General features: G+C 34.9%; 1 protein-coding gene and 1 long non-coding RNA gene across 2 annotated transcripts; both read left to right on the top strand.

Moving 5' to 3' along the window:
• Positions 1 to 3,865: 3,865 nt before the first annotated feature.
• Positions 3,866 to 6,507, top strand: LOC136801333 (uncharacterized). Its single transcript, XM_067057974.1, has 4 exons — positions 3,866 to 4,035; positions 4,520 to 4,669; positions 4,827 to 5,003; positions 6,271 to 6,507. The coding sequence occupies exons 1-4, from the start codon at positions 3,939 to 3,941 to the stop codon at positions 6,468 to 6,470; spliced, it is 624 nt and encodes a 207-aa protein (XP_066914075.1). The 5' UTR covers positions 3,866 to 3,938; the 3' UTR covers positions 6,471 to 6,507.
• A 9,758-nt stretch (positions 6,508 to 16,265) lies between these two features.
• Positions 16,266 to 21,015, top strand: LOC136801334 (uncharacterized). The gene is made up of 3 exons (XR_010845836.1): positions 16,266 to 16,536; positions 18,346 to 18,405; positions 20,621 to 21,015. It is a non-coding gene; the product is annotated as an uncharacterized lncRNA (long non-coding RNA).
• The last annotated feature ends 3,315 nt before the right edge of the window (positions 21,016 to 24,330 follow it).

Below are 24,330 nucleotides of genomic sequence, written 5' to 3' on the forward strand. Positions count from 1 at the left end.
CGTTTTTTGTTTGGAGTCGTTAATAAGAATTACGAGGAACAGTCTAAAAAGGTTTACGAAGACATAAAGAAGCATGGCGATTATAGCTTCTGTGGCGATGGCAGATGTGACAGCCCAGGGCACAATGCAAAGTATTTGACTTATTCTTTTTTGGATAAAATTACGAACAAGATTTTTGAATTTTCTTTAACGCAAGTTACAGAGATGGGAAATTCAAATAGAATGGAAAAAGAAGGATTCAAAAAGGTGATGTCAAAAGTCAAATCAAAAGGTATCACCCCAAAACAAGTGACCACCGACCGCCACAAAGGTATTCGAAAACAAATGCGCGAGCACGAAACTGAAATGATTCACCAGTTTGACATTTGGCATTTTGTCAAGAGCCTAAAGAAGCATTTACGTGCCGCAGCGAAAAAGGCTTCTTGCAAAATCATTGAAAAATGGATCAAGTCAATCGGTAACCATCTTTGTTGGTGTTGTGCTACTTGTGAAGGTGATGAAGAGCTATTGCGTGAAAAATGGACCAGCGTCATCTTTCAAGTGCAAAATAAACACCGCTGGACTGGGTGTAAAAAGTTCAGGAAATGTTCAAACTACAGGCTCACTAAGAAGGAACAGAAAGCCAAAGAATGGATAAAACCAAACACAGAAGCATTCACGGTTCTACAAAGTATTCTTCTCGAACCTAAGTTGCTTTCAGAATTGAAATTTCTTACAAAATTCAGTCATACAGGTATCTTAGAGGTTTATCACTCTCTTTATAACCGTTGGGCACCTAAAAGACAGCATTTCTCATATTCTGGAATGTTTGCAAGAAGTCAGTTAGCAATCATGGACTTTAATCAAGGGAGTGAACTCGGACAAGCAAAAACGAAAGATGGAAATGATCGCTTTGACATCATATCGTCCAAGATCACTAATAACTGGACAGCTAAATCAATCAAGGAGGAAAAAGATCGCACCTATCTGCATAATATGGTAAAAGAGACAGTGCAACTAGCTCACTCAAAGAAGACCTTGCCAACTCCAATAATCCCTAATCTACCTAGGAACATTGCACCAACACCAAAACCTGATAAGCTGGAAGTAATTCAAAACAAAAATGACAGCCGTTGTACATTTTTCAGGATTATTTTTTTATCTTTTTTTAGCTGTATCAACATTATATTCTTTAGATCATTTACATTGTATTCTTTATATCCTAGCTTTTTTTTATATCTAGTATATTACATATTCATTCATACAGGTTAACAAAATTATTCGCCCTCGTCTTTTTCACCTTCCTTATATTTGGTATATTTTCCTTCAGGGTCAGGGAAGGTACTTCGTATCTTTGAAAGCACACACGATGGGATTACTCGGCGATTGTTTTTTCCCAATGTCTTGAAAACCCACCAAGAAAATTGCCTGTATGCTGCGTATCTTAGGGATCTATTCGACGGTCCTATGAAACGGACGATTGTCCTAGGCCTTAGAGTGGGGATTCCTTTTTATATATTATAAAAGATAGTATATAATTAAAAAACGAAATTTTTAAAACTGTACATTTTTATTAGTTATACCATAAATTGGTGATAAAAGAGATGATACAAAAAAAAAAAAGGTATCTCTTCCAAATGATCTCCTTTTGTCTCGTGTAGCCCAGTCAGTACATTCCCCAAAATATCCTCGTCAAGGTACATTTTTGGGAATTGTGGTGAGTCAATAATGCACTGAAAGTCTCCCTGATCAAATTTTTCATTTAAGGCTGCGACTTCATTACAACACAAACAATCAATTTCTCTTGTTTCGATTTGGCAGCCTTCACACTCACACCAATCTAAACTGCCGCTTCTACCTTCAGAACAAGTTTCATAGTCACTTTTGTCTCCGGATGAAGAAGTGTCACTCTCGCTTGTACTCGATACTTCTCGTTCAGGCTCATAGAGATACGGATTAAATGTTTTCAGCTTATTAATGAGGTTATCCATATCTCTCTTGCTTACACCATCTTCTCTCTCAGAATCTGCCTCATTTCTAATGCTACCATATTCTTCATAGCTCGAATATATATCGCTTTCCGAGTCAGAATACATTAGGTAAGTATTCAAAAAAAAATATAGCTCAGATTTATTATAATACACCACTCTTTACATCAGTTTCTAGCAGAAATAACCACTTTTATACTAAGAAAAGGTTTATAATTCACTTCAGTAAACACAGCTACAGTTTTTAACAGTCTCTGTGACGTAAGCAAAAGGTCTCATTTAAAAGGCATACAAAAGTGAGTGGCGTTTTAAAGGGAACGAATAATCAATTAGTTTAAAAGTTTATATCTCTGTGTGTCTTTTTAAAAGGGGAAGCCGATAGGACATCTAATAGAAAAATGAAATTTTTACCGAACCATTCCTTTAAGAAAAGAGAAAAACATGATCAGGCAAAGCTGGGCAAAAATTAAAATTACAAAACGTAGATGGGCCTTAAATTTCAAAACAAAGGCTGAATATTGTCTAAACCAGGCTCTATCCGATCTGTCAATCAAAACAAACTTATCGAGAACAAAACATTGCTTGCGAAAACGAAAGTGGTGACACACAGACACACAAACCACCGCTATTAATATATAGATATAAGATTCGAGCTCATGAAGAAAAGAATTAATGTAAGAGAAACAACCAAAAAGGGGGGGGTTTCACTTTTACGGTACGACGGTATTGGGCCTTTTTTCCCTCGGTAAATCGGTATTACCAGAAAAAAACGACGGGATTACGGTATTTCATTTTCTACCGGTATCGGTAAACTGCCTGTTTTTTTATCGGTATTTCGATATTTTTATCAGTAAAAAACGGTATTTCGGTATAAAAGAATCTACTTTTTAGTTTCACGCAGTGAAATTTTCAAAAAAGATAAGTCTATTCCGCTTTTTAGGATTACATATAATTCCAACTAAAACATGAACAGTAGAGAGAAAAAAATTATTAAATGACGAGCTATCTCGCTTTTTATAACAACATTGTTGTGGCGCAAGATTTGTTTATCGTAGTTTCAATGGATTTTTTCTTTCCTTTACAATTCAAATAGACTTCTCTTACATAATAAACGTAAAAACTGTTCTCCTACTTAGATAGGTGCTAATTAAACCCTTTTGAAGGCTTGATATTTATTACAGCACAGCGAAGGAGGAGATGAATGTTATAAAGTTTTTTTTGTGTATCATTGGAATCAAACAACTTCTCACGCGAAATCGAAGAAAATGTGAGAACTGGTCTTGAAGAAGTTTTTCAAAATGACAATTTTAAACTGTCGAGCTTGTTTTTACAAAGTGGGAAAGTCTGGTAAGAATTACGAAGAAGCCTTCAATTTTCGAGTTAAGATCGAGAAAGAATGTGAATCAGACCTAAAAAAATTGATCGAGGTTATCAAGTAAGTAATTTGAATTTTTAAGCCTTTTTAGGCCTTTTTTTTCTCCCACTCTACCTGTTGATTTCTAATGGTCTAAATAATCAAGGAAACCCTTCCCGGGGGTACTTAGGTAAGCGAAGGGTAAGGGTAACAATCGGTCTCTCTAAGGGCCAGGTTTCGGAGGTCCACCACGCACATCATCCCCCAATGTAACCTCCTGGGAGGACCTTTTATACCTGGAACCCTTGTGGGGGCCCTGTGGACCGACATGGGTGAGATACCGTTGAGCCATTGAGTTTAACCGTAAGGTTAAAATTGGCGAATGGCGGAATAAGCACCGGTGTAAAAAGGGCCGATAAGGTAAGTGGCTTCATTTCCCACCAGGAGATTCTATTCTAGTCCCCCTCGGGACTTTAACCTTAAGTTTAAGTTGTTTTAAACAATTAAAAATATATTTTGTATTGCTTTCTAATGTCAGAGTAAACGGTGGAATTTCGGAGAAAAGTTTGAAACTTGGTTTTGGGAAGAACCTTGACATTTGCTTGGCAAGAAAAGAGATGACTCGAAATGGGCCAAATATGTACCACATAAACACAAACAATCAGTTGGAGCTTGAGCTACCAGTTGCTATCAGCAACAACGACGTGATACAAGGTATGGAAAACGAATAAATCTTAACCATTTACGCGCACAAAATTAAAACCCCGCGAAAATTTGGAAGCCTCTTTGTTCAAAATCCCTAGGAAAACAAAAAAAATATTGAATGAAATGAACAGACTAGCTAGTAAGTGAAGTCTCCCAAAAAAAATCTAAAACGTCTTCTAGCCAGAAAAGAAACAACTGTCATGAATATACGTGCAAAATGATATATTTTAGGCATGTTTGGCATCAAATATGGTATAGTAAAATCGTAATATAAGGTTTTGAATTTCACAGGGCCTAATAGATCAGTTTTTAGAAGCTTAAAAACTAACCTAACTAAAATTTCTGCTCGTTATCTCGACCTTTGCTATGAAAAACTTTTCTGTGGTTCCTTTGGAGGTTGAGGTCTGTCGAGAAAATGGACGTTGACTGTATAATTAATACACGAGAAGATTTCTACGAATTAGATAGTTTTTTAATTTTCTTATATTCATAGTTTTAGTATACGAAGTTGTGGTATCATTCGCCAAAAACGTACCGCGAATTAACCTTGTTACAGAATCTGAGATGAGACAGCAAACTTCTACTCCGCCAACATTCAAGTCTTTGGAGATAGCCGATAAAGATTTAATGGAACTTAACACAGGTTGATTAATTTCTATGAAGTTAAAACTTTATATTAGTCTCTAAAACCATAAATTTTGAAATTTCTTGTTCTTTCTTGCTTTGCGGGCCTTTGTTATCTCGCTTCAATATTGTATTTTATAAAACTTCTTCTTTGAATTTTCTTTCCTTTTGTTTAGAATTATACACGCGAAAAGAGTCCGAAGCCTTGAAAGGAAACTCTGTTCTGGTGAAGTATGGACAACGGAAAGAACAGATGTTATGGGAATGGAAAATACGTTGTGGGGGCTGTAAGCAGGAGAACATCATGCGACCTGATGCGGGGCTTAAAGGCCGTATTGCTTACTTTGATCGGCGTAAGTTTTTACTTTTTTGTGAGGGAACTCCCATTGACATGAGAGGCCATGAAGTATGTTAGGGGTGGGATCAACTTTTAACACTTATCGTATTCGCGCATTTTCAGATACAAAAAATACCAAATAGTCATGACACTTTTGGTAGATAAATGAGCGATCGGAAACAAATTTCAGCAAAAATTACTAAGATTACATTCAGATGTCACAGATACAGATCAGTTAGTCTTGAAACTAAAGACTCTTCTAACTTATTAAGTCCGGCAGTTTGCGTATTTTTTAATATAACTCTTGAGAGAAAAATACTCTACTAAATTGTAACCTTTTGTTGGAAAGATATCCTTGAGGGGAAGATTATAAGAAGTCAAATTTTATAAAAACTTTGCACCTAATGCATTGATTTTCACTAAAGAAAAAATTGTGTAATCCGAATTTTATATCTATCGTTACACTCTTTTTTAAAAGCATAAGGTTTATAAGCATACTTAGGCTGAAAATCGCAAAAAAATCAGCATAGTGCTAGGCATAGGTCCAGGCTGAGAAAATTCATCGAATTTCGAAAATGGGGTCAATGGACAGTGAGGTAGACATTGAATATTCTAAAACAATGAAACAATGATCTTTAATGTAAAACGTAAAGTGGTCAAAGTCACAAGAAACTGATTCATATGTACATGGTTAAAAAGTGCATCCAAAAATTGATGATGCTTTGAAAAAAGGCTTTCGTTAGCATACCACTAAACATAACTTGAGGCTGAAAATGAAATTTTGCTAAGAATATTGAGCCTCGACCCAATTTTCCCGTATGCTTATAAAAAAAGAGTGTATTATAAAGTTACAACCAATTGTAACTCTCAAAAAGGGCCAAAAATTGGAAAGATAGACCTACTTTGAGGGGTTGTAATTTTCCAACAATGATAGAAGTCAAAAATCAATCAAAGTTTCGAATCAGCTAAGTTTGAAGTGTTTATAAAATAAAAATCAACATTTTATAGGCACTGTAGAAATTTCTTCAATTTTTTCATCTTCATTTTGCTTCTTCATTTTCAATATTTTTTTGAATTTATTTTGAATATTTAAGATATCCCACTCACTACTTTTTTATAACTTTTTTCGTTCCTATTCTATGCATCAAGATGTGCAAACTGCCAGTTCTTTTGAAACAGACTCTAATGAAATGCCTTCAATCCGATTCGGCGCTTTCTGGAATCGGGACGTATGAATGCAGTTTAGACCAATCACATATAGTAGATATCAATATTGTTTTTAGACCACTATAATGCATGTCGCTTGAAGACGGGAGATAAACGTAAGGTACGTCCAGCAAAAGACTTCTTCAACCAGTCTAAAAGAAAGCGAAAAGCATCGGATGAACAAGATAACAGCGTGGCCCAAAGCGTGGTAGTGATTGATGATGATGAGGTGAACCAAGATGTGGAAGCTATCGATGACAGCTATTTAGAAGAGTAATAATAAATATCCATTTATTTTCTACTACGTTATTTACTACTAGCTATGCCCATATCTCTTCGATTTGATTAAAAAGACTGTTAAACACAGAAAAACCTTTGAAAGTATTCGATTTCTGTATACTTAAATGCCTTAAAAAAGGAAGAGATTTTAACGCGACATTCGCAATTTTATAAAATTCAAGAGAATTTAATTTCACGATCAGGCTTTTTTAAAAGATTTTGTAGCAAAGATCTTCACGCTTAGGTGGAAATTCAAGTTCATTGTTTTCAGGAGAATTTAAACCTAAAAACTCTTTTCTGATCTGGTGTTTGCACGATAGAAAACGAAGACTATAATGCCGAAAAAAATAAAGATTGAATGTGATACGCAAAAACACTTTTCAGTTTTTCAAAAATATCTTCCTTTTGAAAGTTTGTTTCAGATTCCACAACCCTACAAAGAACTATCAATCCACGTTTGTTAATTTCGAATAGGCGTTGAAAATAACAATCACATCTCCGCTATAACTTAGTAAATAGTTTTAAAGGTTTTGACACAGGAACGTAGCTTTTGCTTATTATTGATTTCACCTATTATCTCACCAATCATGCAAGATACCACCGATATAAATAGATAGACTTGGGTTACCACAGGCTACTTGAAAAGTTGCATTTCTTTTTCAGAAAAATTTTATTATGATTTTGTGAGAATGTTTTCAATGAAGAAGATATGGTGAAGTTTAAAACCATGACGGATTTTCGGTCTCCCTTTCGGATTACTTCATCCTGCAATTGTAGAATGAGTGGTAACGCGCTTATACATCAAAGAGACAATAGGCCTGCTATTGTTGGATAACTGTCCATCTATTTATGTCAGTGATCATACACGGATTTTAATTTCCGATTTTAGGTGTAATTCACTAAATTAGATTCTCCGAAACACAACTTTGCTGCATTATGAAAATACGCCCCTAAAATTAATATTTTGAGGCTTAGGTAGCCTACCTTTCAGACCACATTTGCCCTAAATCACGAAATTAAATTCTGTGAGAACCCGAGATTTTTTAGCATCGAATAGTGAAATAAAATTCTGCGAGGATTTCGCTCCTTGAGATATTTCTCTTTTTCTACTAAGATCTGCTGCTGATGATTGGGTTGAAAGCGATGGATTTGATACAACCACAACACCCGAGTCTGAGGAAAGCGATGATGATAGTTTTGAGGTTTCTGAGCTTCCTGTTGATCATCATGATGATAAATATATGGAAACTTGTTCCTTATCCGAAGGTGAAGAAAATAAATGGCGCATATTTTCTGTGAAAATAGAGGATGCCGACGAACTAGCTAAAAAGCTTAATCAACTGATCAGAGATGGTAAAATTGATAAAGATCGCATATTCTATAAGTATCTAAATGATGTTATAAACTTTTTCTTTGAAAACAACCATGTCTACCATCCAGATGTGGTTGAATTTTTTAACACAATTTTGTACCTTGGAGGTAAAAGTACGTTTAATTTTGTTCGCGGGCCAATGTTTTACGGACAAAAAGCTGGTTCTACACAAAGTAGGAACTTTGAAACACTGAAAATGAATTTGGGTGGTCCATCCCTTTCTACATGTCAAAAACAAGGCACAGCATTCACTACAAAATCAGGTGTTTTGAAAGATTTGAGTTCTATCCAGTTAAAACTAATAGCAGACGATTTGGGGGACGAAAAAGTCATACCGATTATAAATAACGATAAAGTTATCGTTTTTCCTTGCTGTTACAGCAACGGTGGCACTGCTCTTAAACCTGCAGTTGAGTATGATTCTTTATCTAAAACCAATGTTGGCTTGACTACACCAGTGAGCTACGAATTTGTTATGGAGCATACCCCTCCCGATCCAGAACTCTTAAAAGATCTCATTATTACAGAAGTAGTTGTAGGGTCTATAACAACACTAGACAACAAAAATTCTCTTCCAGTACTAGCGGAATACGTACCTAAAGCTGGAAAAACTGGAGAAAACCTAACCAAACAAATCACTAAACACGTCAAAGTATTACAGATGTGCGATGTCTGTACGAACAAAACCAAAGCCAATGACTTAATATTAAATGATTCTTCAATGTGCGAATCGCATTGCCAAGATTGCTTTGATGGTAAAGCTGTGTGTCCCAAATGTATTGACGAGGGGCAAATAAGTATATATCCAGCATTTCGAGCTTGTCAGAACTGCCTAAATCATGGTATCAAATGTACAAAACGTGCTGTCCTTGTTCTAACAATGGATTGCGAGGAAGGAAACAAGAAAATGTTTATGATAATGAAGGAAGAGATAGAAAATAATACAATCGACCCCAATCTAGCTCTTCTTGTACCATTGCCCGACTCTCCACATCTTGGGAAAAGCCTAAAGGCATCATTTAGTAATTGGTACCTCAAACTCTTAGATGAAAGGGGTTGCCTTTCATTTTTATACACGCTCAGAAACAAAGCGAGCAAAGAGGAAATGGACAAAATGAGGAAGCTTTTGCCGAAAAATGACTACGTCAGAAATAAAGATCGACAAGATCCAATTGCTGTCCTAAAATTATCCGATCCAAAGGTTGTTTCATATCTTCAAAACATTGGTTATGTCGTCCATACGCTTATTCCAGAGACAACAAAGTTCACCAACAACAACAAAGTTGGGATGTATCCCTGCCCTTTGAGCGTTTGTTTAGGCCCTTATGGATACATATTCGTTTTAACGCACAACACCGCAAAGTCAAAAGGGTCCATCTACAAAGTCAAGCTCCATAATCCAATTGATTGTATCGAAATCATCAAATCGGATGTTGACGCATTGACAGTTTGGTATAATTCCGAAAAATTATTTTACTGTGGATATGGAACAGCGATTTCATTTATCGACTTTTCGAAAAGTAATCCCAAAAAGCTCAGATCAAAGAAAGAAGTAATCGCATATGCTGATTCGATAGGCTGTCAGATTGAAAGAAAGGATGCATCGCTCGTACAATTAAAGAAAAACATCACTGATCATTTAGATTTCCAGCAAAACGAGTACTCGAGAAATGGTTTCATTAAGACACAAATCAATCTAACCAATTGTAATGATAATAAACCGTCCTTCGAGACCGTGTTTTTGTCCAAGGAGAATGTTTTATACGCAGCTGATCAAAATTCGAAATCGATCGTCCAGCTAAGCTTTAAAACAGATGGGTATACTTTGTCTAATTTCTAAGCCTGATAGCCTTTTGACGATACAGTAGTTTTCTTTTTTGACTTTGATATAGAATTACGAATTGATTTCCCTTTGACGTACGAACAAAGTTACTGGTAATTAATTTTGCAGAATTGTTGTTCAAACAAAATTGGGCTATTCCATTTTTGCCCCCATTTTATATCCATACACAGGTTGTTGGTTGCGGGTTGGTTGTTTTTCTATAGGGTTTCACGTCAGTAAAATTTGGTCCTTTTCAGCGACTAAAAATTGAGCAAATTTTCATTTCGGCAAATGTTTTTCATTCCCAGGGACTTCCAGAGATTTAACCGTCTTTTCAGAGAGCATCCATATATACCAAAGAAAGATTTTTCCACACAAAGATCTAGCAACCCTCAATAAAGCCTATGTAAAGGAATTTTATTAAGATAGCAAAAATTTCATTCTTTTTCATTCAGGTTTGGAATTACTGGGACTCTAGAGAGAATTGCAGCCTATCCCGAATGTATCAACAGAATCACGTGTCTTTGCATTCTGAAAGAGAAAGTTTTCGTCTCTGATGCCAAATTTGTGTTTCTTATCGGTACCTGATTTGGATTCAATTGAAATCATTTTGCGTTCTTTAGAAAATACGTTTTTGTTTACTGCAAAACAGTTTGAAGTAACTACAAGATTTTTTAAAACAAGACAAAATGAGAGGGGTACTTTTTTATTGAGGCTGTAGTAATCTTAATAATTTGCCAAATTTTAGGGTTTGAGAAGCGTATAGCAAACGCAGTTTACGTTTTGCACACACAATATCACCACAATAGTAAACTAAGTAATATTCTTATTTCATTTTTTACCAGAAGCCTCTCGTGACCTACATTTTCGCAAGATTATCAACTTTGGAGCCCATTGCATGCAACCCTTCAAAGAAGGAATCATTTTGACATTATCGACATCAAGTTTGCACATGGGACACAACAAATCATATGAAGACCCTCATTGGAACTGGCAAAGAAGGCAATCTAGATGGGAAGGCTACTAAAGCGGAAGTCTTTCAACCAACTGGCCTATGTATCGAGTTCGACAATGTCATATATTTCGCAGACTACCAGTCTTCTTCGATCAAAATTGTTTCAAAACTTTCAAATACTGCTATGTTGTTGAAATGCTTTGGAAAATTGATGAATGCCTTTTCTATTCACGAGAAAAAAGGTATTGTAAATTGTTTAACTACAACAACCAGAATTTCCTTTATTACTTAAAAAAATTGAAGCCTAAGAATTATCGTTGAAATACATACTCGAATGTCTCCTTAACTCGAAAGAATTTGTTGACACCGTGAAAGTTTCCTTATAAACTCTTGCAAAAATACCTCTACAAATTGAACCTCTATAAATCGAATGTTTTCTTAACACGAACAGTTTTTCTGGTCTCTTGAATAAATATCAGGCTATTTTGCGTCTCTATAACTCGATCTCTCCATAAATCGTTTAATTATTTTTTCCTCCTTGTCATTCTACTTATGGAAGTTTTTAACTTCATTAACCAAAAAAACATTATAAAGCAAGACTGTATACTAAATTTACTGCTTCTTTTCTTCTGGTTTTCTAATAAGGGGGAGATTTCGCGAATTTTACAAACCTCTACAACTCGAAAGTCTTCTTAACTCGAACTAGTTTTTTCCCCTGGTCATTCAAATTATGGAGACTCTGTAAAAGTCATTTTAAAAAATTTACTCTTTTGCTTGGCTGATTTTGTTTTTTAGGATCTTACGAGCTCAAGTCACTACCAGATGCCATCAACATGGTAAAAGATTCTCTCGGTATACTAAATGGCTTTGAGCAAGACATACGCGAAAACTTTACTCTCCCTAAAGCCTTAAATGGTACACATGGATATGTTTCGACTAAGTCTCATGTATCTATGGCGTTGACAGAATGGTCACTTAAAAGACTAAACAACGTGCTTCAAGAACAAAACTACAATGTTACAAATATGTTGAGTATGATGACATTGTCAGTAGAGCACTTCCACTCAACAACACATTCCAAACAAGCTTTGCTTAGTCCTCTTCAATACGCCATGAGTTTTATGACATCCATTAAAGAGTCACTCAAGAAAGGTTTTCCATGGGCTGCGTACTACTTCACAAGTACCAAAGGGAGTTGGTACCCACCACCAGAGAATTCGTTAAGCTACAGCGAAGTATCCAAATCACTACCGAAAAAACAGTATTCGAAGGATGGTGTACGTAACAAGACAGAAGAAGAAGAAATGCGATCATGGGCCGAAACTTACACCAAAGGTGTTCGCCAGCGTTCGGTCCGACAGGAAACCACAATGGACAAAACTGGTACTTTGCCTCATTATTTGTACAGTGTGAATATTTCAAAACAGGCTGCCCAAACAGAAAAATACCGCCATGACGAACCGGTGGAAGCTATAGTTTCTAACGAACCAACAACTGATGCTCTCGAACCAACAACTGACGCTCTCCAACCAACAGCTGACGTTATCGATCCGACAGCTGACGCTATCGAACCACAACAAGAGTTTGATCTCTCTAGCGATGAAGATGAAGCAAGCGGGGATATCGAAACAGAACCGATCGTTGACGAAGGAGCCCTTTTTTTGATCGGTAGAACATCGCGATTCGGAAGAGCCATCAAAGTGAATAACAGATTCTTTACATAGATTTTCAGATTTTTGTAGATTCATAATTTTGACGTGTTGATTATTTCTTGACATTCCTATCTCTAGCTCAAATATGGCCGAATATCTCTCTCTTTCACAAATAAAAAACATCGGTCCATTATGGAAGCGAGTGAGTTTTCTTTTGAATAAACTAGAGATACTGCTAGCTATCCCCCTACCCCAATTAACGTGTCAGTAGATTTTATGTATATTATTACCATAGCTTATGTATGATGTTATGTTATTAAGGATAGCTTTAGATAATATAAAGTACCAGACTTGCTTGCACAGTTTCTTTAACTGAAAATTCATTCTTTTCGAAAAAACCATAAATCTAATATCGGTATCGGTATTAGGCTTCCTTTATCGACGGTATTACGGTATTTGACCAAAATTTTTGTCGGTATGGCGGTATTTAAGACCCCTGAAAACCCCCCCCCAAAAAGACCTGGGAATATATTAAAACAATTTTAGATGGTGAAAAATGTAACACACAGCATAAATATAAAGTTTTGGAAGATGACTCCAAAGTGAAAGATCAACAAGACGTAGCAAATTCCTTTAGTGAAAGGCAAGAAAAAATTTTCCAACCTAATATTTCTTGTGACAGAAGGCATAAGTATGTTGTCGACCACTGGTTTGAGAACACTCAGTTTCATATAGAAGAGAACGTTTTTCTATTTAACACATGTACGAAACGAAACGGTTATTGGTAAATGCAATGGTATATCCACATCTCAAGCAACAGTCTATCGCATGTTCATAGGCGATTTGATTCTTTGTTTAGACAAATCGATCGGGTCACTCCAATGAACAAGCCTTTTTGAAAAGTTGCTCATCACAGTACTTCTCTCATGACTTTCAAGGCTGTTCAAAAGATATGTCCCTCTTATCTATCCAAACGTTTCGTTCTCTGTGGAAATGTTGGTGAGTCCGATGCGCAAGGTGTAAATACTAGAGCTGGATCAGAGAAGAAAATTCGGATACAGAGAACAAGAAATAAATTTGATTCTACAACCTTTTTATACAATGCTACAAACATTTGGAATAGTTTGCCTACCGACCTCCGCCAAACTAAATCTTTGGTCACCTTCAAGTCCAAAGCTAAATCATATTATTTCCAATAATCATACAGAGATTAATATATATATATTCTTCTCCTGTCAGTCTACCTGGAGTTTGTTGTCATCTTGTACAGGCCGCTGGGGTAATGTCGTCTGACTGTCTTGAATGACAGTCAGCCTGTCCCAAGCCAGGATAAAGACAGAGGGACCCAGAGAGGACTAATTACCCTTTCATTATAACATCGGCCATTCTTTGTTGTTTGTAGATCTGACAGGAGAAAACATTTTATTTTCATACTATATATATATGGTGAAGATCAGAGATCTGACCTCAAGGAGAGAAAGTGTTGAAAATACTAAATAAAATAAAGAGGAAACATAAAAAGGGACTAATATTTTTATATTTATACGTTTTTTTCCATTTTTTAGAATTTTTCTAAATATACAAATCAAACCAATCAAACATTCTGTCAAGAAATGAGAATTTTATGCGAAAAAGAACCAACAAACCATTAGACATAAAGTTTATAAAGCCAAGCAAAAAAACAAAACAGCAATCACATAAACACAAACACCAAAAACCACTGTAATCTGGAGTCCCTGACTTGCGACAGGTGCACTTGCTTTAACATGTTTTAAGGACGTCCAACACTCAGCCTCCCCCAGATTCCATAACCCTGAACCGACGCGCAGTCCAAACAAACTAACAAACATAGAAAAATAAACAAAAAAGGGGTTAAATAAACAACAGACAAAACGAACAAGATATCAAAGTATCAAAAATCAAATTTTCAAAAAATAGGCCCAGAACCCGGTTCGACACCTAAAGTGGGGTTGGTGTAATTTAAGATGCACGATCTAACGATTTACGATTCACGATGCACGATCCATGCATAAAGTATGCTGATTATTCCGAATAGTTATCATAAAACTTAAATTATATAACATAATTCTAAAACAATAGCATCAATATAAAAGGGGTTGCGCGCGTTTCAGAACTCTTCCGTCCCTCCACTCTGTTTGCATAGCAAAGACATGCGAGAGGCGAGAGTGACAAAAACAAACCGTAAATGTCATGTTTATAAGTTGCAAAGCGATCCAGAGTCTCCTCGATTATTCGAAAGCAGCCACCGAGGGCAAAAGACGAAATAGCTGTTCCGGAGACCCCCCTCAGCTGGAAATGGCCTAGGTGTTCCGGGAAATTTTCAAAAAATTTGCTCCTGGAAATACATAGCTGTTCCCTGGAAAAATCCTTAAAGTTCTATCTCAGCTCTCCAGCTGGAAATTCACATGTGTTCCGGGTTGATTCCATGTAATTTTCACAACTGATATAGAACTTGGGAGCTGTTCCTGTAGCCAACTAACTGGAAATCTGGAGCTGTTCCCGATTGAGACTAAGTTTTTTTTCTGGACAAAAAGATTCAAAGATTGAGCTGTTCCTTGAATTAGCCAGCTGGAAATTTAGAGCTGTTCCTTGAATTAGCCAACTGGAAATTTTAGAGCTGTTCCTTGAATTAGCCAGCTAGAAAATTAGAGCTGTTCCGGTCGATTTTTGGAGCTGCTTGGACAGTTTAAAACAAGACGCTCCTGGAAAAGTGCCCTACTGGAGCAGGAACAGCTCAATTTTTTGCTCGCAAATTAAAAAAAAATTTAAAAATGAGCTGTTCCTCTACAGTAGGGTACTTTTCCAGGAGCTATTTGTGTTTCAAGCTGTCTTAATTTGATTTAATAACACGGGGGTAACATAAAATGTAAGCTATGATAGCAATTAGAAAATTGGAAAATAATTTCTACCATAACTTTCACTATTTAGAGAACTACATAGTTCAAATGAGAACTTTTTACAAAATCATGAAAGTAGTAGAATATAAAATGACAGTCATCATGAAATTAAACTATATAGTAACCCCCGTCTTTACACGAAGTAAGATAATTTGCAAAATGGTAGCGGAGTGGCGCGAATGTATTTCATTTCTAGTTGGTGGCGAAGTAAAACTTTCAGTTTGCAAAAGTTAAAGCTATTTTAAATCGAAAGCAGCCACCGAGGGCAAAAGACGAAATAGCTGTTCCGGAGACCCCCCTCAGCTGGAAATGGCCTAGGTGTTCCGGGAAATTTTCAAAAAATTTGCTCCTGGAAATACATAGCTGTTCCCTGGAAAAATCCTTAAAGTTCTATCTCAGCTCTCCAGCTGGAAATTCACATGTGTTCCGGGTTGATTCCATGTAATTTTCACAACTGATATAGAACTTGGGAGCTGTTCCTGTAGCCAACTAACTGGAAATCTGGAGCTGTTCCCGATTGAGACTAAGTTTTTTTTCTGGACAAAAAGATTCAAAGATTGAGCTGTTCCTTGAATTAGCCAGCTGGAAATTTAGAGCTGTTCCTTGAATTAGCCAACTGGAAATTTTAGAGCTGTTCCTTGAATTAGCCAGCTAGAAAATTAGAGCTGTTCCGGTCGATTTTTTGGAGCTGCTTGGACAGTTTAAAACAAGACGCTCCTGGAAAAGTGCCCTACTGGAGCAGGAACAGCTCAATTTTTTGCTCGCAAATTAAAAAAAAATTTAAAAATGAGCTGTTCCTCTACAGTAGGGTACTTTTCCAGGAGCTATTTGTGTTTCAAGCTGTCTTAATTTGATTTAATAACACGGGGGTAACATAAAATGTAAGCTATGATAGCAATTAGAAAATTGGAAAATAATTTCTACCATAACTTTCACTATTTAGAGAACTACATAGTTCAAATGAGAACTTTTTACAAAATCATGAAAGTAGTAGAATATAAAATGACAGTCATCATGAAATTAAACTATATAGTAACCCCCGTCTTTACACGAAGTAAGATAATTTGCAAAATGGTAGCGGAGTGGCGCGAATGTATTTCATTTCTAGTTGGTGGCGAAGTAAAACTTTCAGTTTGCAAAAGTTAAAGCTATTTTAAATCTTAACCTAACATCGTGATCCTTGACACAAATCACTGATTGACTATATGAAACGCTTTCAAAGAAACTGGAGAAGATATTTTTGTGGTTATTTGAGCAAAAATGGACGATCCTCTTGATAAAAACATTCAACAAGAACACTGAAAAAATCAAACATCTAAACTCGAAAACTGACAAGCAAGACCAGGCATGTATTTTCAAACTTTTCTACTTTTCAACCCTTATAGGGATAATCAGATGGTTTGGGATATTTGGCATGTGGAATCTTTCTTTTGTCCTGAACAAAACCTCAAAATATTTTTGCCTAAATATTTTCCAAAGTTGAGATAAGTTACAAGTTTTTGACTTTTAGTAAAACAACGTAAGAACCGTATGAGAACCCATTTTCAGAAATTTTAAATCTTGACTTTAGAATATAGTTAGACAAAAGTTTGGGCGATTTTACTCAAAACCACAGGAGTTTTTTCAGGCAGAAAATCTCAAACCATCTGATTATCCCTTTAAATGTCTCTGGATTTTTAAATATACATCACTTTCCGTGCCAATGATTAAAATGGTTAACAAGGTACACTATTTACATCTTTTTAAGAGTTGAAGTGCAATATAATTTTTTCAACTGATCTTAAAGATTTGGTCTAAAACTTGTGTTAGCTTCACAGCTATCTGTAGGTAGGTCTGCAGTGCAGCAGCTTAAGGAGGGGTTTAATTATTGGGTATATTTGTGAATTAAGAAAATTATTTACCAGATGACAAACTGTATTTTCTGGGAAGTAATTTTTGGTTAACCTTTGGTCACATTTTTATTACATTGATATTGTGTCAGCAGTGTTGGGTATGCGACATATTGTGTGTTATCAATGAAATCAAATCAATAATCAATATGGATACTTGATGAAAAATCGATAAAAATTGATGAAAAATCCATTACGATTGATACTTGAAGGTACCTGATGATGATCGATTGTTAATCGACAGAACCAATACCAAAAGTTGATCGATAGTAATTGATACCTCATCGATAAAAATCGATTGCTCGTCAATATCAATTGATGCTAGTCAATAGCTAATTGATTTTTAAAAATGTATTTTATGTCAATTAGTTATTGATTATTGGTTCTAATCGATATGTACCCTGATCATTTGAGTGCTTGCGTTGCTCATCAGAGACATTTTCATTAAAATTATAAATTACTAAAAGTAATAAGTAATGATAAAAGTAAACAGGTAAACATAATTATAATATTATTAAAAGGATGAAACTTCAATGAATGCATGATACATTTTTAACTGTTCTGACTAGGCTGTTTCTTAGATTTTTGGGAAGGCTTGGTGATTTTTACTTAAACGATCCAAAAGATTTATTTCTCAAAATGAGGGGGTTGGATACAAGATTATGGGTAATGACGCGCTCCTCGAACTAAGTTGAATTTTTTACTTCTTTCCAGCACATGATATTTTATATATTTTTTCAAAGTATGCTTAGCTTCTTTACACTTTACTTTTCATTTTTTATATGTTATGGCTATATTAATATTTATAGATATATTTCAAATAAACAGCTATGTGACAGGCGTTTTTGCGAGTTACCTATATCTTGTCATTTCTCTAAAATGAAATTATCTCTCGGGATTGATATGTCGTGACGCGCTCCTTCTTTCAAGGCGTTTTTGCGAGCGGCAATACTTTTCCTTTGAGATAATTTATGCTTGATTAAAAAAGCAAAACGGATCATTAGATAAACAGAAAGCTACAGACATTTAGCTACACCAAAAGCCAAAGTTTCTGCTCAATATAGTTGACTGGTACTGTTTGCCAAAAAGTATAGTGTTGTTGAAGTTTGCAAAAACCTTAAGCTGTAATGACTTTAAGGAAATGCATTGAAAGATGAAATGAAATGGTGCATAACCCGGTATGAGGCACTATTTTTAAAAGTACTATCCAAAATGTGTCTTTACATACTGGGAAATTCTGATCAGACTTTTTTTTTTCATTTCAGTTTTCAAGCAATGACCTGGACATGAATTTGAATTCAACAATATCAAAATTGAAGAAATCGGTATGATTTTTATTGTTCTTATGGGCAAAGTGCTAGGGTGTAGCTGGGGCGAACCCTAAAAATATTTTTGTTTCCGGTCCACCGGGTGACGAAAAAAACACTCACCCGGCCGGCCGCAAAAAATTTTTTTTTGCTAAATTGCGATCCCAAAACTCGATTTTTTAAAGCACTCATAGAAGTTCAAATGATGGTCCTCTTTACCTTAAATCTGTAGTAACTTGACACCGCTACAGGCTTCGGCATAAGAAAAATTCACATGTGATCATCGCACGCCTAGATTTTGATTTATAGTGGTCTAGGCGTGCGATTATTCAAATACTTAATTTTCATCGTTTATATTTTCAATTGTTACAATATCTCTAAGAACTGGACACTCTCTTTCATTTTGAATATTTATCTTCAATTGCTAAAGGCTCCAAACTGTGATTACGAAGTGAACTTTTTTGAGAAAAAAGTAGAGTGAGAGAAACATTTCCCAAATTTTTTAAATCCTCACTTTATGAATGTTTCTTTTTATTTTACTCACAAGTCAGCATGATTCCTTTTATAAAAACAAAGCTGTTTACTTACTGAAAAGTCCCCACTTTGTGAATGCTTCTATTTATTTTACTCACAAATCAGCATGATTCTTTTATAAAAACCAAGTTGTATATAAAAAAACATTCTTAAAAGTTGAGTTGCAAGCAAGAATTAACAAAAACAGTGCAGGGTTTAGTTTGAGATGAATAAAATTTCATTTCTATAACAATGATCAGGATAAAACCTTCATTCCAAGTGATTTCTAGGCGTGCATTTTACAGTAGAATATAAAATATCACGTGCGATAAATCACACGCCTCAAAAACTGATTCACGAAAGTTTTCCAAACAAACAAACTAACCCTAACCCTTACCCTAACGATGATAACGATGATGTACGAAAAAAAATGCAGCCGGGTGACGACGAAATAAATTTTCACCCGGCCGGTGGACCGGAAACAAAAAAATTTTTCGGGTTCGCCTGGAGAACAATTTTTGTAAAAAATTAGTTGAAACAAGTTAGAATTCCTGCTGGCCTTTGTTTGTCAATTTCTTTGATATGCTGCTGGCAAAATAACAAAAAAGGCATCTCATCCATATAAGCCTTTACTCAAATCATATCATTCAAAGGCAGTGTTCATTTTAATTTTTGAAACTTTCAACATGCAACAACAAAAAGTTAATTCAAAATTTCCATTAGGCTCCAGTCTGGAACAAAAAATCTGAGAAAAACAAAGCTTGATAAAAGCAGCTATTAAAATGATTTTGAACATTTTGAATTCTTTTGAGCACTTTTTTTATAAATTAACCCATGTTCATTAGTGTGTGTGTTTGTTACCAGCTTTTCTTGAGATTGGCTCATTAGTTTTTTCTGATTTTTGGCACAAAGGTGCATGACCATAAACCCTCGAATGTGACCGGGCAAATTTGGGTCAAAAAAACGGTTAAAGAGAAGTAAAAACAAACTATTGACATTTTCTCATTGGCTGATAAATGTAGTAGCTGATTGTAACAAAAGTTGTCAATTTTTTTCTGATGCAAAGTTGAAATTGAAACTTTCGAAATTAATAAAACCAATAATTCTCAACATCAGTTGAGCTAGAATTTGGAAAACTTTGGGACAGGCTGGAGACTCAAAAATGGTCAGATTTGGCTGAAATTTGGCACACTTGATTCTTGGGCAAATCCCTGGGGTGGTTATTTAATTAATTTAATTTAATTAACAATGCTCGAATCAATTCGAAATAATTTGAGTTTGAAATGATTTTCCCCTCATCTTCTACACTGAGATAGGTAATTTTTGCCATTTCTGTTGATTCTAAAATATTTTCTTGATTTTCTTCGAATTAAACATTTTTGAGATTCAAAATTAGACAGCATTACCCTGCAGCTGTGTACCCCCTGGAAAAAGTGTATTTTTGGACAACAACGGATTTGCAAAGGCTTTCTGAAATATTACCATTTAAATTTTCAGTTCTTAAATTATGATTGTCCGATATCAGCTTTCAAATCAATCAAAATATCTTACAGATTAAGTGTTCATTAATGAAAATAGTTTTATCTTTAGAAATTATATTGATTCTTTTACTGGATAGTGCTGTAAAAAGAGACCACCTAAGTTTTTCAATTTTTTGGGTTGTGTCATTAATTGCAAGGATGGACCTCTTCAAAAGCTGTATCTATTTTTTTCTTTTCAGATTCAACAAGCTATCAACATCAATCATTGAGACATTCACACAACAATTCAGGCAACTTTATCAGTACAGTTAGCAGCTGCTTAATTGGCTGCAATTTGGTAGACCAGTAGCTCGAAGCTGAAACAGTCAGATATCGTATGCAATAACAATGGATATTGAAAGAATTTTGAACATTAGAAACCAACGTAATGATATACAATGATAAAACTGATGCTGGAGAAAATATAATGCTTATTTTCAATTGGTTGATAAAAGTAAAGAAATAGACAGAAATAGACAATTGAAAGAATCATCTGCTTTCAATGTAATGGACCATCTAACTCGCACGTCTTCAATGAAGGAAATATTGCATACATACTTAATGGGTGTGCTCTTTCAAGTAAATTTCTCAAAGTCTTTGAATATTTTCCATGGGCACCTTAGAAAGTGGACTTAAATTTCGATTCGATTGTTCATTTATTAAATTTGGTCTATTTAAGGTATGTGTACACCTTTTTTCCGATTTTTTGTCAAAAAAACTTTTTCAGTTAAAGTGGAAGAAAAGTTACTGGATTTCATTTTGGTAAAATCGCGATCTTAAAATCTTTTTTTGATCCAGAGTTATAACCATTTAACTTTCAAAACAAAGTTCGTCTTATGATGGATTATTTACTCAAATAATTGTCTCTTTCGGAAACAACAAAGACAAAAGAGAGAATTCAGCTGATGTTTATTCTCACCTCTATTGAATAGTAATATTTTTGACACATTTCACTGATTACTCAAATTAACAGCAATCATCTCGTTAAAAATTTCAAATTGATGTAGAAAAAAACGAAATTTTACCACACCATACTACTTTTAACGAAGTTAAAGTCACCCATAGCATTTAGATATCGACTTCATTCTTTTTTTATGAGATTCCCAAAAGATCAAACTTAAAAAGTGTCTTAGGATTTTATTTCTAACCGAGTTGTTTTTCCTCAATTTACAGATAACTGAAAAAATCACATTTAAATTTACTTTTTTATCGATATTTTTACAGAATTTAGGATTTAAAGAGTTAAAGTCAATTCCAAAAAAAATCCCAAGACACTTTTTTAGTTCAATCTATTGGGAACATAGTATCGAAATTATTTTTTCAAAATTCAAAAGCTATGGGTGACTTTAACTTCTTTGAAGTAGGTAAGGTTAAAATTCTTAAGGTTTTAATTATATCCTGCCCAGTTTTTTAAATTCAGCTGAAGCTTTTACCATTAGAAAGAGAATATTATTGGCTTTCAGAAAATATATACTTTTGATATATAAAAATTTGTTGTTCTAAAGATATGATCAATTAAAGAGAATGTGTCAAGAAAGGTGAACACATACCTTAATCAGAGATTTAATATAAAATGCTCAATAACCTTCTGAATAGTTCATAAACATAAAATATCGACCAAAGTTAAAGGGTTGGTTGAACATTTTCAGGGAATAAAAAATTAAGTTCTAGGGGTCTAAGAAAGATGTTTTTTATTTTCTACAGAGAGTACTCTCGGGTACCTAATAGCCATCCCCCCCCCGCTAATTAATTTTTCGAAAAGTTTCCACCCAGGACATTCTTATTCCAACCCCCCCCCACTTATTAATTTTTAGGAAAATGTTTTTGAAAGTTCCCCTCTTTTGTCCTGCTGTACTAGTCTCCTTTTCAAAAAATTTCCACCCAGGGCATTTTTATTCCAACCCCCCCCCCCACTTATCAAGTTTTGAGAGTTTTCCAACCCCCCCCCCCATTTTTTGAATTTTTTCTTTTTTGATAATATTCCATTCCGGATTATCTACTTGACGAAAACAGAACTGCTAATTAATTCGAATTCTAGCTTTGGAAAAACACTGCCAGCTAATTCGAGATAGACTTTTTGTGGAACAGTCTAATAACCCAGCATGCTAAGCATACACGCTTTTTTTATAAGAATATAATACACTTTATAATGATGAAAATGGCTAAACAATTGAGAATATGCTAAGAATTACAACCATCATGGAATTTTACTACTCATGCTAAGAATGCCCTTTTTAGAGCATTTTCAATTAAAAATTGTCAATTACCCCCAAGTAAAGCCTACTCCTCCCACAAAAATGCCATTTTATGTTTGAGACGTATGCCTTAAATGTTAAATCTAGTCTGAATTTTAGAATGATTTTCCCAAAAAAGTTAAGAATATCTATGATAATATGGATTTACACCATTCTTATAAAAAAAGTGTGTATTGCAATCCTGATAGGGGCAGACACTTGCTTATAAAAAAGACGTTTATTCTCAAGTACCTACATATTAATACTCCCTCTTGCCTCTTGCTGATTAGTTTTTCTTGGTTCTGCCCTTGACATTTCTAATCTTTTTTAATGTCTTTGTAAGGGGCTCCCAGCGGTTTGCGTGATTACGTGAATGGCCAATTTCGGTTGTGTGAATGCGTGAAAATTGGGAAAAAAATGAATTGAAAAAACTTGCGTGAACATGAAAATGTGCTAATTGATTGCGAGAATGCGTGAATTTTCCCTTTTTTCCACCGATTATGTGCAGATTTTTCAATGTTTCGCCGATTTTTTCCCAAACATTTTTCCTATATCTGAAAAATCGGGTTATTGCGTGAAACTCGAGGAAAGTTTGCGTGAATGCGTGAATTTCGAAAAAAAATTGCGTGATAGCGTGAATTGAGGGTCTGCTGGGGGGGGCCTCTTGTAAGTTCATTGTGTGAGTGTTACTAAGTTCTCAAAATCATTAAATCTGGATTAATCCGAAATTTCGATCTTTGTAGCCTCTGTGAGAGGGATTAATTAAATCATTTCTCTAAATTCACCTTTACTGTACCGGGTGGCCCACGAAAAAGTATAAGGCTAACTGTGTCCGAAAAATTTTGAATTTTATCTAATTTCTTTTTTCACGATAAAGAGGAAAGGTAAACTTAAATTTTTATATTTCATTTTTTAATTTTGGAATAGTAGTTATCGAGATATGGAGGTATAAAGTCAAAAGTCAATATAAAAGACAGTATCAAATTAATAATTAATTAATCAAATTACTAATATAACTAATACATGGAAAATTTTTCAAAATGTGCCAAAATTGCGAAACTTTCAACCTAGAATGGGTAGAAGTGAAATTCCTAGGTAGAATTTGAAGCCAATGAACCAAAGTTGCGCCACCTTGAGCGATTTGTCTGGTTTTTACACAAGACAAATGACAGATTGAAACTAATATTTACTGCTTAATTTCCACAGATCTCTAAAGCATGAAGGGCTAGATTTGCGGCCTTGGTCAAAAAGTGAAGCTCGTCTTTGGAAGGATTTCCTACCAGAGTCACGTGACTAAAATATGCAATTTCACCGGTTTGAGAGATGTGAAATAGCGTATCTCACGCTCCGATAACAATTAAAATGCTAGATCCTATCCATCGGCACGAAATTTAAAAAGTCAAATTTTTGCTTCACTTTTTTTTTGCTGGAGAAAGCTTAAAGCTGCCTACTATCTAGCCCTCCGGGCTTTACAGATATCTGTGTTACTTTCGGAAAGAATATCTCACGAAAACAAAGGAATTGCTAGATTCAATCCATCATTGAAAATATGACGTATATTTTAAGTCTTCACTTTTTCTTGTCTGAGAAAGGTTAGATTCGATTTTAGCCCTTCGGGCTTATGGGGCCATTTCTTTTCCATTATTTCCTCCCTTTCTTTTGACGAGGAGGCCTTC

The sequence above is a fragment of the Clytia hemisphaerica genome, unplaced genomic scaffold (genome assembly GCF_902728285.1).
Source record: "Clytia hemisphaerica strain Z4C2 unplaced genomic scaffold, Clytia hemisphaerica genome assembly, whole genome shotgun sequence".
NCBI lineage: Eukaryota > Metazoa > Cnidaria > Hydrozoa > Leptothecata > Clytiidae > Clytia > Clytia hemisphaerica.

Coding starts and splice junctions, on each gene's coding strand:
- LOC136801333 (XM_067057974.1), top strand. CDS start 3,939: ATGACTCGAAATGGGCCAAATATGTACCACATAAACACAAACAATCAG. Junction 4,036..4,519: donor CAACAACGACGTGATACAAG/GTATGGAAAACG, acceptor TTATATTCATAG/TTTTAGTATACGAAGTTGTG. Junction 4,670..4,826: donor TTTAATGGAACTTAACACAG/GTTGATTAATTT, acceptor CCTTTTGTTTAG/AATTATACACGCGAAAAGAG.